General features: G+C 41.8%; 2 protein-coding genes across 4 annotated transcripts in view; one reads left to right on the top strand and one right to left on the bottom strand.

Moving 5' to 3' along the window:
- Positions 1–5,780, top strand: part of AIDA (axin interactor, dorsalization associated) — a 29,455-nt gene extending 23,675 nt beyond the window's left edge. For both annotated transcript variants that reach the window (XM_065631282.1, XM_065631281.1), the window contains 4 exons: positions 706–828; positions 3,578–3,700; positions 4,174–4,291; positions 5,292–5,780. In XM_065631282.1, coding sequence (XP_065487354.1) covers positions 706–828; positions 3,578–3,700; positions 4,174–4,291; positions 5,292–5,388 — 461 coding nt within the window. In that variant the 3' untranslated portion in view covers positions 5,389–5,780. The remainder of the gene's footprint in view (positions 1–705; positions 829–3,577; positions 3,701–4,173; positions 4,292–5,291) is intronic.
- A 2,884-nt stretch (positions 5,781–8,664) lies between these two features.
- The window catches only part of MIA3 (MIA SH3 domain ER export factor 3), a 28,187-nt gene continuing 20,366 nt past the window's right edge, over positions 8,665–16,485 (bottom strand). The window contains exons 14-29 of one of the 2 annotated variants that reach the window (XM_065630838.1): positions 15,853–15,975; positions 15,616–15,739; positions 14,722–14,777; positions 14,550–14,640; positions 14,280–14,418; positions 12,482–12,583; positions 12,323–12,383; positions 12,196–12,231; positions 12,037–12,104; positions 11,660–11,757; positions 11,417–11,548; positions 11,129–11,191; positions 10,938–11,014; positions 10,722–10,793; positions 9,941–10,097; positions 8,665–9,571 (exon numbers count right to left, since the gene is read on the bottom strand). In XM_065630838.1, coding sequence (XP_065486910.1) covers positions 9,246–9,571; positions 9,941–10,097; positions 10,722–10,793; positions 10,938–11,014; positions 11,129–11,191; positions 11,417–11,548; positions 11,660–11,757; positions 12,037–12,104; positions 12,196–12,231; positions 12,323–12,383; positions 12,482–12,583; positions 14,280–14,418; positions 14,550–14,640; positions 14,722–14,777; positions 15,616–15,739; positions 15,853–15,975 — 1,725 coding nt within the window. In that variant the 3' untranslated portion in view covers positions 8,665–9,245. The remainder of the gene's footprint in view (positions 9,572–9,940; positions 10,098–10,721; positions 10,794–10,937; positions 11,015–11,128; positions 11,192–11,416; positions 11,549–11,659; positions 11,758–12,036; positions 12,105–12,195; positions 12,232–12,322; positions 12,384–12,481; positions 12,584–14,279; positions 14,419–14,549; positions 14,641–14,721; positions 14,778–15,615; positions 15,740–15,852; positions 15,976–16,485) is intronic. The other variant, XM_065630839.1, reaches the window with a different exon arrangement.

Here is a 16,485-nt window from a genome sequence, read left to right as displayed (position 1 = left end):
ACTGTCTTCCTCAGCACTGGGAGGATTCACCTACACTGAACATGAAGTTTTGATGCTAAATGTTCTTGACAGCACTGAGAACTTCTTCCTTAAGGCAGAAGGGAACTTGGGGGATGCAAACACTTTCTTTTTTTTAATCTCCTTCCTTTAAGTAGAGGCCAGTAGAACTTAAATAATTAAGAATCTCTCTTCTGGTTCCCTTATGTCCAGTGGGATTTGCAACAATGCCATTTTCCTCCTTATTTTCCCAGCCTAAATGGTCAACATGAAGCCAAGTCATGTTCAGTGCGGTGGGACTCCTGATGAAGTGTCTGAACTTCCTGCCACTGCAGATTGAATCCAGCCTCTCAAATTTAATTCTTAAAAAATGATATAAATTCAGTTCCATGCATGAGTTATTCTGCTTGAGAGCAAGAAAGAACACTTAAAACAAAGCTTTTCTGTTCTTATGACATCGTTTTTTTATGAATTCATTTGACTTGAGGCAGTGCTGGGGTTTTTTGGTGTGGGCTTTGAAATCTGTCAAAAGATGTCATGTGTCTGTGCACACAGACTTGCCCATAGTGCTGTGTACTACTGGGATATGAATCCTTGGGCTTTGAACCACCTACAGGGAACAGCATCTTCCATGAGAGATGATGGGATAAGCAAGGCCTCTGCTGTAAGCTGAAACAAAGGGTTAATAACATTCTTTACTCTTTCCAGGTACTTTATTACCCAGATTGCCATCTGAACCCGGGATGACATTACTCACCATCAACATAGAGAAAATTGGTCTGAAAGATGCTGGGCAGTGCATTGATCCTTACATCACAGTCAGTGTAAAGGGTAATGATTTCTCTTCCTGGCTCCTCGCTTCTAGTTGGGAGAGAGTGTAGTTTTGTGAAAGCTGTATTGATTTTTCAACCTGCTGGGAAAAATGTGTTAGTACTTGCATTTTGTATTGTGGACTTAAGGCTTCCACTTTAATCAGGGGTGGGAATATTGTGTATTTGAGAGTTCCTGGGAGGTGAATCACTGCAGGAGACGTGCTTTTCTGTGCCCTCAGGGCTGCCTTTGCTGTGCTGAGAGCCGAGTATCAGTGACTGGGCAGACTGTATTTCTCTACTCCAGCTCCCTCAGCTGAGTACAGATCTGTTTGGGCTGCCTGTACTCCCCAACACAGATTGGTCTCTGGGCTTTTTGGAGATGGTGAACCACAGCCTGCTGGCTCCATTCTTTCCCTGTCATTAAACTAATTTTTTAGTAAAACAAAGACCATCTTACTGAAGCTTAAGGTTTAAAGAGATGGATATGAAGCTGGGAAGCAAGGCATGTGAATGAAATAAAACATAAAATGTTTTAGCCTTGGCAGTGAAATATTATGGCCAAAGCCTGGTGGGCTAAAAGCCCTCACCACTCTGAGAGGTTCCATGAATCTGGAAGAACCTCTCCCTCTGTCAGTCCAGGATAGGCAGCATTAGGATTTCTCACTGTTTCAGATGACAACGTGGTTAGATGGCTCTTGCTTGAGGCTGGGATTTTGGGTGTTCACACTCTTTCTAGTGGGAGTATCTGTCTCTTCCCCATTTTGCATTTTGTAGCAGGAAGCCCCTGCAGTCACAATTGCTTCCCCTTAACCTGCCCTGCTTGACTTCTGCTTATCTTTACAATCTTTTGAGGCGTATGATTTTTTTTTTCCTGTTGTTTATCATAGAAAAACTTGTAGCTGAGCCATCAACCTCCAGTTATTTTCAGTTGCAAATGTGACCTTGTGTGTGTCCTCTTTAAAAGTGCTATTGGATACCCAACGGAGGGATAAAACACTTGTTAGATGTGTGATCAGGCGCTTCCTCCACCAGACAAGTTCTTTGGCAGAAGTTAAGGGTCACAGTATTGAATGTCACCTGAATCCAAGTGATGTTCTCAACTGTCACCTGCCAAAATATAGAGATAGAAAGCTTTATCTAATCCTGTTTCCTGTGATCATTTTTCAATGGTGAAACCCTCCACTTCTCTCTGGATCTCTGAGGAGTTCACTTGGTTGGGGTGGAAGCTGGAGCATGACTCGTGCCTTGCCCTGCTGATACAACTGCCTTTTTCGTGTTTTCAGTCTTGGAAACATGCAGTATTTCTTTGTTTATGGTGTTGCCTCAGGTTTGCAGCCTTATTTTTCGATTGTGTAACTGTTCTTTGGGCTCCATTTCTCTGGTCGCTGGTGGATCTTTTTTTGCTTCTGGTATGCCAGAAGGCTGAGGGATGGGTGTCTTCAGCGGTGGGGCTAGCTGCATGGATGTAGGTTTAATCAAATTTAATTAAATTGAATTCTTTCATGCTGAGTTTCTCTTGGCCAACAGGAAAACACCAGCCTGAGTGGGGTTCTAACATTGGGATCCTGGAACTTATCAGAACTTGTAAAGGAAACATTCGTTGTTCCTTTCCACTGACATGTTTGTCTTTTCTAACTTAAATACATATTGTTAACAGTGTTGCTTGCTTGCCTTCAGAGCTAGTGCTCATTTCCTTTCTGGAGCTAAGAGAGACTGTGTATTGCTGGGCTTGCTTTCCCAACAAGTTTTTCTGTTGACACATGGTGCTCTATTTGCAAGCCCCTGTAAATGCTGGCTGCCAGAGGATGAGGTAGAGAACAGGATCAAAAAGTGTGTGCGTGGGCTATCACCTAGTCTGCTAATGGTGACTTTTTATACTTAATTTCTCAAGATTTTTTGTGAGGAGAAGTAGCTCTGAAAAGTTTTGTCCCTATGAGGAGTCACCAAGATGCTTAGTAGTTGTTTTTCCTTGGTTCTGTGCCAGGCTGCTCTTGTGCAGGTTTGGAGAGAGCTTTGTTCCTGATGCCATGCTGGTGGTCTGAGTGCATCCATGGTGCGCAGGGCCTCAGCCTGTACCCCAGGCACGATGCCTGTGCTATGCACTTGGAATCTTGGCCACCTCATTACATCTTTTCTCCATCTGAGGGAAGGGCATCACTCATGAGGGGAGAAAGAGTAAGAGAACAAATATAGTCGTGAAAAACAGCGTTGTCAGTGGTGGCTTGTGCCCCAGCAGCACAACCAGAGCCTGGTGCTGACAGCTGGGTCCAACCTGCGGCCCCACTGTACCTCTGCCTGCGGGAAATCCCAGGGGAATAATGCACGTTGAGTTGGGGCAGCAAAGCAGGGCACACACAGTGTGTGCCAGCGGGGCCCTGCAGACCCGCTGTGCAGGGGGGGCTTTGGTGTCTATCCCTTCCCGCTGGTTCAGCTGGAAATTCTGAAGCCCAGCTGCAGTCCTGCTTGCATAGGGAATGGGATCCTTTTCTGGCAACAGGAAGAAACATGTTCCTCAAAATAAAAAGAGGGATAACTCCAAATATCCATCTTAAATATTGTCAGGACTTTACTTGCTTTTATGTTGCAATCAAAAAAGAAAATTCATTGCCTGTGAGGGGGCATGATTTCTCCCTTTCTTAAGTTTAGGGATAAATCCAGGTGTTCATTAACTTTTTGTGGAAGTATTACTAGTGATTCATAAATCTTATAAAGCAAGACCTTAAACTCTGAGAAGTTTCTGCTATTCTCACGTTGCTTCTTTCCTGCAGATTTGAATGGGATCGATCTGACTCCTGTGCAAGACACTCCTGTGGCTTTGAGGAAGGAGGACACATATGTCCATTTTAATGTGGACATCGAGATTCAGAAACATGTTGAAAAACTAACAAAAGGTACGTAGTGTCAGGGACCTGAAACGGGGCCCAGGAGCTTTGGAAGTGTCAACACTGGGCTGCTCCTGATCTAATAAACAGGCTGTGCTGGAGCTGCTGCTGCAGGGCTCAAGATCCAGACAAGGATAAAAATAGACTTTTGCATCCTGTCTCTCTCAAATCGGTCGTTCTGATGACTTGCAGACAAGGGAGGAATGAAAAGAGATAAAAATGCAGCAGTCTGCTCTGCTACACAGGTATTGAGCTGCTTCATCACCTTCTTAGTCACTGGACAGTTACCTGGATATGAGTGATTGAGTGAAGTGTACAGGCTTTTGTGAGCCTGATGAACATTGTAAGAACATTGTAAGCTTTTGAGTAAATAACACAAGTGTTGGAGATAATTCTGTAGAGCATCTTAATGGCAGATAAGTTTTCAGGTAACTGTCAACCATAATTGCTAACTTTTGTATTAAACCCTTTTTCCACTCTAGGTGCAGCTATTTTCTTTGAATTCAAACACTACAAGCCTAAGAAAAGGTTTACTAGCACCAAGTGCTTTGCTTTCATGGAGATGGATGAAATTAAACCTGGGGCAATTGTTATAGAACTGTAAGTGACTTGCAATTATAGATGCCAACAGCAGACAAAATGAACTGGGCTTCAGTTACAATGTGTGTCTGTTGCATCAAGAAAGGTTTCTTGGACTCATTAGATTGACTTCTATAAGGAACATTCAATTTTTAATAAAGAAGGAAAGATAAAATGCTTTTAGGCAAATAAAATGGTTAGAGACTCTTCTCAAAAACTAGCCTATTTCCAAATGAAAGGCTGGTGTTTGTAATGAAATTTTGTTTGAAGCTAAAATGAAATTCTCCCAATTTGTTGACCTTAGCTTGAGTGCCGGATCAGCTATATTTTAAAAAACAAACCAAAAAAAACCCAATTCACCTCCCACATTCTTGTACTACAGAACTTTTGTAAAGGAAAACTGATCTGAGAAATGTGATACTGATTTTCAAGTTAATTTTATGAACATTTCAAAGCATTGTTGGGTGGTTGGGTTTTTTTGCCTGCTCTAAATAGACCAAGAAATAGATCAGTTGGTGATGCTGCAGTGGTCATGATGTGCTTCTGACCCTCACTGTGTGGCTGAAGGTCAGAGGGAGGTTTTTGAGCATGTTTGGTTCATTGGTTTTGTTTTTTTTCGGGAAGAGGGTGAACTTTGTAGTTCTGGGCATCTCTAGGAAGAGCACGTAGTCTGTGCTCACTGGAGTACTTCTGAAGTACCGAAATAATGAGTGCTGAAGCAGGAGATACTGCATTTCCTACAGTCCAGAGTATTGCATCATGAATTCTCCTTGCAAAAAACTCACATTCATTTAAAAATTGAAATATTTGTTTTGTAAAGATAATAATCCAGAGAAAATACTGGTTTGATTTTTTTTTTCTTCCTGTAAATCTATTAATGATTGTTTCTTCCAGTAAGTCTTGTGATATGTATTTAAAAGATTACAGTAATAAGATCTGTACAGGACAAGCTTTCTTGGACGCTTTCATCTTCCTACAGAGCCAGTAGCACTTGGATTAATTTGCATCCTTGTGGTTACAGGTACAAAAAACCCACTGACTTTAAAAGGAAGAAATTGCAACTCTTGACCAAGAAACCACTTTACCTTCACCTCCATCAAACATTGCACAAGGAATGACCCTAGTTGTGAGACTTCTGTGAACTGAACCACGAGTCCTGGTAGCTGTGTCTGGTAGCCTTAGCCTTCCAGGGGCCGGAAAACGACCGAATTCATGCCAGTGGGTCAGACGGGACCATCACACGCAGCACAGCACGACGCCAGGGTCAGAGGCAAGACTACCATTCCAGTGCAAGATTCTTTTTTTTTTTTCAGTACCTTCCAGATAGAGGTTTTTCTGAGAGCCCTGAAATACCGTTGGCTGCTTTTCCTAATTTTACTGTTCATCATTTTTTTTTTTTTTAATCTTAACAGTTATTATCCTTTTGCCTCAAACTCCACCCAAGGATGGAGACCGCCCCTTTGCCAAACCTGTAGCAATAAAGACGTGGCAGGCCTACTAACTGTTTACACATGCTGTGCTATTGTAGTTCCTCTCATCTGCATTTCGGAGTCCTCTGTAGCGGGCTGGGTGGCAGAGGAACAGGGAAGGACGAGGTGGGGCGGGAAGGAGCTGGAGGTCCTGCAAGTGATTTAAAGTGGGAGAGAGGAGGGTGCTGGGTCAAGTGCGGTGGCCACAGAAAAGCTCCTCAGGCAGCTGTTCTGCTGTGGCGGGGCCAGGAGGAGGACAACTGCAGATGAGAACACCGAACTATGATTTTTAACAGCCTTGCCTGATCCACTCGGACTGAGTTTTGGATACAAAACATGTTATATATAGTCTTTTAAATCGCCATTACTCCCTAATAGAGCTAATTTTTTCTGTATCTTGTCACAGAGTGATTTGCAGAGGTATGTGAGGGACAGAGAGGGCTTTTCTCCAGGGCTTCAGCCTCGTGGTGGTGGGTGTTTTGCCATTTCAGGCCCCTCAGTGGTCAAGTGTCAGCTTTCTAGAGGTTTTGCTAAAGCACATCTGGCTAGCAGGTTGCCCCACCTTTTACATTAAACTGCTGTTCTTATGGAAACTGATCGTATGCAGTTTTCTGCATATTTTATGCAAGTCTGGAAACTTACTCTAAAAATTACCTTTTTATGTACGTAGATAGGATTATCATTTATTTTCTATATTTTTTGATTTGGTGTGTAATAAGCTGCAGGACATTGGCTTATTATGACACACTTGCATTCACCTTTTGACCTAATAAAGGGACAGAAGTAGAGCCCAGTCAAATCTTTCATATCTTTTGTGTGGATATTTAATACAATACTTTAAAGTTTGATATACTTCTTGCATATCTAACTAGTGTCTAAATATTCTGCTATGCTAACAGAAGACCCAGCTCCCAAACCAGTGTCCAATGTTAGGTTTATTTTCAACAGTCTGGATGCAAATGTATCACCAGTTCCTCCTTTCTATCATGTAACCCCAAGATGTTACATTATGCTTTAAGGGAAGCGATGTTACTTTTCCTCCTGATATTTATCTGCCCACAGACAGGTGTTCTGCATTTTGGCTTTATCATACTGAGTAGGATAAAAAGCTGGTTTTGGAATATCCTAATTTTCTTGCCCTCCCTTTCTTCTGGTATAACTAGGGCTGACACTATTTAGGTATTACAGCAAAAGTCAGCAGCACTTCCTCAAATTCCACTACTGGTTGGTGGATAGAAAAAAAGAAGTGCAATTGAATTTTCCTGTTTATGGGTCTTTACAATACCCCAGTGGCATTACATCTGATACATTGAATATCAAGCCCTGAAAACATACCCTGATGAGTTATGGAATTATCTCTGAATGCAGCAGTCAGGAGCCCAGATGAAAGGGGGAGACACGAATTTTTAATAATTAAAAATCATCCTTTGAACTCTGCAAAAGGAAATACACCTGAGCTAGTGCTGGAGCTGTGTTACCTGCCTGGGATGGCTCAGGGCTGTCTGACCTCCTAAGAATCTGTCCTGCTCAGCAAGGGATGATTCTGGGGCTCTGTCCCAGCTCTGCCACCCTCCCCTCCCTGCTGGTGTCACTCAGGGCCTGGTGACACCACTGTAATCAGTGGGTTGTCTGCTCCCCTGTAACTCCAGAGAGCAGTGGCACCCAGCTGGCAGTAGTTCAGGCTCGCAGGGGAAGGCGCACAGAGCAGCACAAAGCTTGGTGCAGGGGAAGGAAAGATCCCGAATGTGGAGAACCTGACTTTCAAATGCAAATGTTCATCCGTGTGTGTCATTAGCCTTCACTTGAACTGCAACCCCCTTCTTTCTGCTGCTTCCCTTGGCTCTTCCCCTGCCTGTAGTTGTCTGTATTAACTCCAGTTATATGAAATGTCAACTTTGAAGTATTTTTGTTAAATACACAAGTAGAGCTTTGTATTTAACTAATTGTGAATTAATGTCTGTAGAGTGTGAAATACCATTTTTAAAGTTGCTTCTGTCCTTTGTGTTTTTTCTGTGGACTGTCTTTCACTGAAAGGACTACTGCTCCCTACACCACAAACTCCTGTATTGTTTTATGCTTTAGTGATGTTCTATCTTGTCTTTAATCTTAAACCTGAAGCTTAATACTTGTACTGCAAGAATGTAACACCTAAATGGCAAGTTTAATGACTGCTTGTACTCTGGCAGTAAAGCTGTAGTGGCCTTTCAGTAGGGTTTTTTTTTAATGATTCCTAGTTATTTTCTCCTTTTTTTTTCCCTCCCCAAGGCTTACTTTTGTACAGAGAGCACTGTTGAAAAACTTTAGACTCGGGCCAGCTTTGCCAAATGCTACATACTCATCCTTGTGTTAACACTTATACATTCAGGGACTTCTTTGAACATCTACAGGTGTAGGGCATTTTTTTTTTCTAAAGCTATCCAGTGTTCTGTGTATGCAAACTGATTTAAAGCAATACAGGTTAATATGGTTTACATAAACCCACTCTGCTTTATGGAAAACTTTTCTAAGATAAGTGAAAAAGGCTGTAAAAACACAGCCTTACTGCCAAGAAAGCTGAATTGGTCTTAAGTACTAAGATGAAAACTCAGCACTCAAACCTTGCTTCATGCTGCAGGCCAGTCTTGAAAGCAGAAAGTGATTATGAGATTTCTTAGTTTTTAGGATCCTGGAGCATTCACCTGTATTTCAAAACAAAGCCCAGCTCTGTACTGCCCAGCTGAGGAGGGCTCTGTCCCTCTTGTCTTCAGTACATGAAGCTCAGCCAAAACACACCAGATGGGTTCAGTGTAAGGGTAACACAGTCATTAATGCTGCAGCAGCAGCAAATCAGCCTTCATTCAGTTCTTGGTCACAGCTGTAGCATCTCTGGTTAAATTACTGAAGCGATGTCCTTTCTGAACAAAAAAATGGCACTGAAACAGAGCCTTCAGGGTTTAGCAAAAGGAATTTTGCTTTTTATTATAACTTTCCTTTGAATACAGTGTCATTTGTGCTTCTGATCTCTGACCAGACATCTTTTTAAGGAAAAAAAAAACAAACAAACAAAAAACACCACCTCACAGTCCTCATGTAAACCCCTGGCCTACAGTAACTGCAGCTTAATAATGTGATGGAGAAGGCAGGTAGGATAGCATTTTACTTAAAAATTATTTCCACAGGAAATGATTTGATTTACATTTTCCACCAAATTAGTTCGTTCACCAACTGGTTACAGAGGCTACATTTAATTAAAACTAGCCACACAGGTACTTCCTTTCTATTGCACGTTTAGAGTAAGTTCAAGTCCATCACAAGAAGGTTCTTGCAGCCCAAGAGGATGGATGAGTTTAAGGTGATCATAAATGCACATAAGATGTCTGTAGCAATTGGATAAAAATTAATCCCGCGAAAGCCGAAGTATACTGAAATGAGACAAATGGCTTCAAAAAGAGAACCACTTTCTAAAATCCTGACTGCAGGAAGTGTGCTAGAGTCCATTCGGCTGAGCTGCTGAGCAGACGCTGCAGTCAGGGTTTCTGGGTAGGAGGCTGTGTGTAGTCCTTGGAGCCTGGTGGTGGAGGAGGACCTGCAGGGTAGTCTCTGGGTCCCGCTGGAGGCAAGTCTCTGTTAGGAGAAGGCGCATAGTCTCTTGAACCAGGCGGGGGTAGCCGTGAGCCAGGAGGGAAATCTCTTGGGCCAGGAGGACCTAGGGGTCGAAAAGGAGGGTGCCCACGTCCATAGCCCCTTGGATCTGGAGGCGGTGGCAGTGGGCCAGGAGGCAGATCTCTCACTCCTAAGGGTGGGCCAGGTAAGAAATCTCGTGCAGCTGGAGGTGGCAAGGGAGCACCACGAACTAGAAGGAAACGAAAACACAGAGTTAAATGAATTCTTGCTTTAACCCAAATGGTGAAGCTCCTGACTCATTCCTCATTTCAGTTTTTGGAGCAGCTCTGGGGTGGGTCACTGTCATGTGCAGACTTCACAGGCCACGGATTATGTTCTAGTGACTTTTGACTGCTGATTTCCATTTTAGACTAAACAAGGAAAAATGCCTTGGGATTTCAGAGGCCTGAAACCACCCACGTGTCCAAGGTTACTGAGCAGGACAGCTAGACCCCGTGAAGCGTGGGGAAGCTGTGTGGTAATGAGCAGCAGATCTCAGGTCTGCGGCAGGCTTCCGAGAAGCAAAGTGAAGCTTCAGCACACGACAACACAACTGTACCTAGGGGCACGGGAAGAGGTCGAGGCCCAAAGTGCCCACGGAGAGGAGCTGGCGGTGGTCCGTAGCGAAGAGGCGGTGGAGGCGGAGGTCCCAGCACTGGGGAGGTCATGATAGGCGTCCCAGGGAAAGAAGGTGGGCCTTTGGGACTAGGGTTAGCCTGTGCAAGACGAGGTGATAGTTCAGTGTGTTGTTACTCACTGCATCAGAGAAGTATTGGCACTGCTGACCACCACAACCCCTCACCCAAAGGCCAAGAGGTGGAGGTGGGGAGGGGGAAGAGAACAACACACCCCAAAACACATAAACCAAGTAGAAAACAGGGAAAGTTACTGCACCATCGTCCCTTCACCCAGAACACTGCTTGCACTACCTAGGAGTGAGTGTTCAGTGTGCCTTCTGAAGTGACAAGTTTTCTTTAGCTGAAGCTGTACTAAAGAGAAGTTCAATTGCTTCTGAAGTATCCTTGGTGGACACCCCTTTGATAAATTGCATTACACATGGATTGTGCTTAAATACCACAGGTAAGATAGCTTCTTGGGATTATTGTTGTAGTCACTCCAAAGTGTTTGCTTGCAGTTTTTAACAAGAAAGATCTCATTTCCTCAATTCTATAAAAACCAGACAGAACTGCTCAACAGTAGAGAAACCTTCCGAGACAAGAGGTATGAGCCCTGGGTTAGTTTCACGGAGCTTTTTGTTATTTAGCAGCTCAGAACACCAAGCCTGTTATTCATCAAAGCAGAGAAGCACCATATCCAGCCTTCAGCCTCTGAATACTCACTGTAGTTGGTTCAGTAGATGAAGGCGAATCAGAAGTGACACAGGGGGCTTCAGACTCTTTGGGAGAGGGTTGCTTTTTTTTTTTTTTTTTTGACAGCAAATAAAGATAGTGACAGGATATAGACAAGACAGAACATGATACAGTTAAAGAAGCAGCAGGAAGTACAGTGAATCATGTATTTGAAACACTTCCTGACATTGGGGTTTTTCAGCTTACCACTCCATCCAGTGCTGTGGAAGGGGAGGAGGTTCTTGGCCCACTACTGATCAGGGATGCTAGAGCAGGCCCAAGATCTGTAAAGAGAGCCACAAATGCATGTCTTACCATGCCTGGGTTGGGAACACTGGTTTTAAATTACATTTCTGAGTAAAAGATTAACCAAATAAGTTGCAGGCCATGTAGCTTACCGGGAACAGACATCCTTCCAGGTAACTCTGGTGGCCTTCGTGGAACAGGAGGGCCATCTACCACTGTACCATAAGGAAAACAAGAACCCCAGAGATCCTAATCAATACATGCCTCAGCCATTTCTATTTAAAAAAAACAAACAAACAAAACACAAAACCACACAAAACATAACCAACCACCTATCTGTATCAATACTTAACACTATCCCTAGAACCAAGATCAGACCTTGGCATTCTTGGGTTTGTAGCCCAGGATAGTTATCACAGAAGGGAAGCCTCACTGCTTACCAAATTCACCTCTTGAGCCTTCCCTTCGAGGAGCAGAAAGGGGCCGAGCAGGAACTTCTATCATCTGTGTGGGTGATGGATTCCCACCACTTACAGGTGATGGGCCGAAAGAGCCATCTCTGCTTAAGGGCCCTATGCCAAAGAAGAATAAACGCTTTACTTTTCTACAATGAATCGTAGCCTTATTTTTTTAGGATATACTGACTCAAAGACCAAAGTTTTGGGAGAAACAGCAGCATTTACCTCGTCGCGCTGGGACTTGGCGATCGGGTCTGCCTGGAGTTGGCTTTACAATTAACGGTCTTTGAAGCATGACGATTTTTTGGTTTACTTCTATTAATCTAATTTTTAAAAATAAAAGGGTTTTTTATTCAAATAATACATGTGAGTTATATTTGTTATAATGTAACACAGCAAACCACATTGTAAAATGTTACAGCTTTCACCAAGAAACCTTATTTTAACCATCAAAACAGTTTAATCATAGTTTAAAGCTAGTAACTCAAATATGCACTGCACATTCTGAGCAAGCGAGCTGAGCACCTTGCATTGTTTGAGCTCCTTCTCTCCTAAGCAACACGCAGCGTGTTCAAAGGGCAATAGGTTTGTACTGCACTTACTTTTGTCTCAGATTGGCTGCTTCTCTTTTTTCTTCAGCCAGAGCTCTCTCAGCAGAGCGGGCAATAAGCTATTAGGGAAAATTTTGTCAACTGCATGAATTGCACCAACCTGAAGTCAAACACAAACTGTCTGCATCAGAAAAGGAAAAACACTCTTACCCAGTTGTCATGTGCCTTTTTCTCATGAACAGCAATCTGAGAAGAAAAGAAGTGTTTTAGCCTACTTTGTCCAACTACTAGTACGCAGCAAAAGGTAACACAAAAACCAGGTAAGCAGGAATCTTACCTGGTTTTTGTAAGATCTCTCCGTTTTTTGCAATTCTTCTTCCATATCTTGGATCCTTTGCCTGTACAAAGGAAAAGGAGGAGAAGGAGGGAGGTTTAAATGAATTTTCTTCAATAGCTGAAATAAAAGAAAACAACAGCCTTCAGAAACTGAAGTTACTTGTAGACTTTCACTTCCTCGATGGCCAGCACAGCTTTTTCATCTGCAGCAGACAATTTCTGCTCCTTCTCCTGACGCTCATACTCTTCCTGGGTCAGTTTTCTGTATAGGGGAAAAAAAAAAAAAAACACAAAGCAAAACCATACCATATATTCCAGCATCCTACATCTACTACAACTCAAAAATCAAGGCAGTCCCATGTTAACAACATCAGAATCTATAACAATGCATGAGAATACAGAGAAAGAATAAAGAGATTTTTTTTAAAGCTACAGAAATACTGTGTTTTGAAACCCTTTGTGTACAAAACCTGAAAATTAAGGATGCAGACTTGACTGAAAAATTCTGTCAGCATCTAAAGTTTTGTCAGAATCTAACAATTGTAGGCAGTTAATCTCTTCGGATCCTGTAGTTCACTTACAGATGGTAATCCAGATATACAAAGTTATAAACAAGGAAATATGCAGAACTGACGCCTACCCAAGGGAAATGAAGAAATTAATGTGTAGTAAAAAAGGAGGATTTTAGGGCCCAGATGACAAATACATTCCATAGTCATCAGCTGTGTGGAAAGAAGCTTTTTTCCAAGTACTCTCCACAGCAATTTATTACATGACCAATCTCCACAGCCTTTTTATAACCTCATGGTTCACTAATTCTTTAATTTTTTTACATTTTCTGGAAGTATTTAAGAGGTTCATATGGTGTTCCTAATTTACAAGAGCTATCCCACAAAACTGGAACCACTGAACTAGTAGTAAGTTGACTATTGCTAATAGGCAGTTCAATGTAATCCATTTCTTTGGCTACATGTGGAAATAGTTTTCCAGAAAAAAAATGCAGGAAGTCCTTCATTCTAATCAAGAAGATGTAACAGGCACTGTAACTTCCTAAAAGGTTTGGAAGAAGTAGAAATCCTTCAGAGAGACCAAGAGGAAGTTTTCCTTGAGAGGTGGGCTGTCCTTCACCTCTCCATTATTGTGTTTACTACACCTGGATCCCAAAGTTACAAGGTCAGGCAGTTTCACTACTGCGGTGCTGTGTAACCTCAATTCCTTAGCTTGTTCCAGCCCTGTGCTTCCTGCAGCCTACACACCCAAACCTTACGACTTTCAATTGCTTCTCTACCACAATTTCAAGCTTTCCTACAGAATTTAGCTCAGTGTCCCTGAATCCTATCTCAAAACTTTCCCCGCAAAACTGAGGTAGTATTAAAGACATTTCAGTCAGTAAATAAATGAGGAATGAACACAGATACGCAACTAATTCTTCACTGCTAGTAATTCATTCATCTCAACTGCCTCCACAAACTTAACCTTAGTTTAGCACTTTGAGAATACAAAAAGGTCACAAGGCTAAAATACTAAGTTTCTACATTATGAGAATTAGACTCGCTGAACTGAGATCAGAGTAACTGAAACAAAACTTCATGGCCAGTATATTCTCCTTGACATTTCTGGGTAATGCGACAGAGCAACCACAGAATTTGCAGACCAAGCCACCCATTTCCCTTCTCCAAAAGTTGTTTGCTGTTTTTTGTTTGTTTTTCCCTCCTCACCATTTATTTTTTAGTAGTAGAAGGCAATATTGTGTGTGCAAAGTGACAGTCTTTTTAGAATCTCTGGAACGGTGGAAAAAAGTAAAAAAAGGGGTACTAGCTTCAACCGTACTGAATCAGCAATCATCACCTTTCATTCCAAATACAATTTTCAAGTTATCTGATCCTTCAGAGCAAAGAGTATTTGGATTGTGCCTACGACAGAAGATGCAACGCTATGGAAAATAATGAAAGGCTTACTTCTGGAGTGCCATCTCCTTCTGCTGGTAAAGTTCACCAAGAATCTCCACTTTCTGCTGCAGTGTTTTGCATTCATTTTCCAGACGAGACTTGGCTGACTGGAGCGAACAGGAGTCATGTTCTAATTTTTTTATTTGCTCTGTTGGAGAAGCAAAGGCAGGTGAGGAACTTGAAGAAAATTGCAATGAGAACCATTATGCCACTAAAACACTGTTTATTTTTAAACCACAAACAGCATTTCATCCTAAGCAACTCTTTTGCTAAGCCTACCTTCCAGCTCATGTCTTGCAGCTACTTCATCACTCAGTTTGGATTGCAGAAGATTTCTGTCTTCTTCAACTATGGATAACATAGTTTTTACCTGAAAAGAGAGGCAGAAAGTTTATAATCTTAGGCATAGCAGTAATGTGGCTGCATTTATTAGATATCTTGTGCAGCATACCCTGGAGACATCCATCATCTGCTTAATCTGAGCCTTCATCTTCTCACTCTCATTATCTAAAAGAGAAAAATGTATTTGTTTTCCCTGTTTTTTAAACCCAAATTCCCTGTACTCTACAGCTGTTAAAAATAACACTCCTTACATTTTAATCTGGGATAGGGCTCCTTACATAGTCCAAAAAAAGGGGGAAGATGGGGAAAAAAACAATAGTAATTCCATGACCAGCAGAACAGAACTCTTAGATTTATTCCAAAAGGCATTCCAATTATTGCTTCTTGTCACTTGTTCTAGCGACCACAACGTTAATGTGAATGCAGCATCTGTTATCAGACATACTATCTGAAAATCAAAAAGTGGGAATTTCCAGTCCACATATACTACGTGGTTAGAAAAAAGGAAAATTAAAAAATATTTCAAAACCAAAGATGTAGCCAATACATATGTAATATCAGGAATTACAAACTTCCTGAAGAGTTTTGAAAATGTCTATTTCGGTCTTTCAAGATTTCAAAGATGTGATATGTAAATTGATTATCTAACCAGAGGTAAGTACAATATTCATTAAAAATTCACATCAAAAAAAAAGTAGCATAACACCAAGCTGAGATTCTCAGCTTTTGGAATGTTCTTAATTACTAACCTTTATACGCAATCTTTAAAACTGTGTCATTACACTTATGATTTACATAAACAGTAATCTAAAAGCAATTATAGGCCTTGTTAATGGTCTCTCCCTTCAGTTAGGAGACATTTTATACTGTCTGAGGACTAAAGCTGGCAGTCTCTTAGCCCACATGCACAGATTCCTCTCACTCCCCATATGACATGCCACAAACATATCAGCACATATGCTTTGGCCATAGGCATACCAGCCAGCAGGTAGGATGACTGTACCTGGCAACTCTCCATTGGCCAGATCGTCTCCTGTGCTCCACTCATGCCCTTCACCATCCTTCTTGGCCTCAGATGCCAAATCCATGTCAAGCTGCTTCAGCTGCATGATGCAGTTCGTTAAAACCTAGTAATGAAATCAAAGGTTCGCTGAAGGGGAATCGCTTTGCATTTTATAAAGTATTTCCAAGTATTTTACAATGTATAATATTTAAAATAAGCTTGTTATAAAGAACCTACTTCAATTTCATTTTCCTTGTAGGCGAGTGCTTCTTCTATGTCCTTCTGAGACTTCTGATACAGTTTGATCTGCTCACTGAGCTCAGTATGCCTCTCACTCCAACCTTCAGCTTCTTTTAGCAACTGTATGAAGCACCAAGGCAAGATGATTATTTGTTTTATTTTTAGTATGGAGTATATGTCAATAAAGCCTATTTTACTGGTAGCTCTGATGATAACTGATCACCACAAATCACAGATAAAGTGTAGACTTCACAGTTAAACACACTCATCACTAGCCCAACGGTAGGACTGGATGCTGGGAATCTCTCTGCAATTTATACTATTAGGTGATTTTACAAATTTGATGTTCTCTCAGCTAATATCCCAACATCAGAACCAAACTGCTTACACACTTCAAAATACTAGGAATTAATTGCAGTTCAGAAGTAATCAAACCATATTCCTTAAAAGGCCATCTACTTCATATACAGAGAAAGAAAACAGATATTTACAATTATCTGTAAAATAATTGTCATGACATTCCAGGGCTAAAGGCCCTCTCTACTTCACTTGGCTTCAGAACTGCACTTTGGCAATTCTTTACCATTACTTCCTTCAGTCCTGATCCCAAGTAGCAATCTCCCAATCATG

The sequence above is a fragment of the Caloenas nicobarica genome, chromosome 3 (assembly GCF_036013445.1).
Source record: "Caloenas nicobarica isolate bCalNic1 chromosome 3, bCalNic1.hap1, whole genome shotgun sequence".
In the NCBI taxonomy this organism is placed as follows: Eukaryota; Metazoa; Chordata; class Aves; order Columbiformes; family Columbidae; genus Caloenas; species Caloenas nicobarica.
The sequence above is the reverse complement of the archived record's forward strand: the minus strand, read 5'-3'. Positions and strand labels throughout refer to the sequence as shown.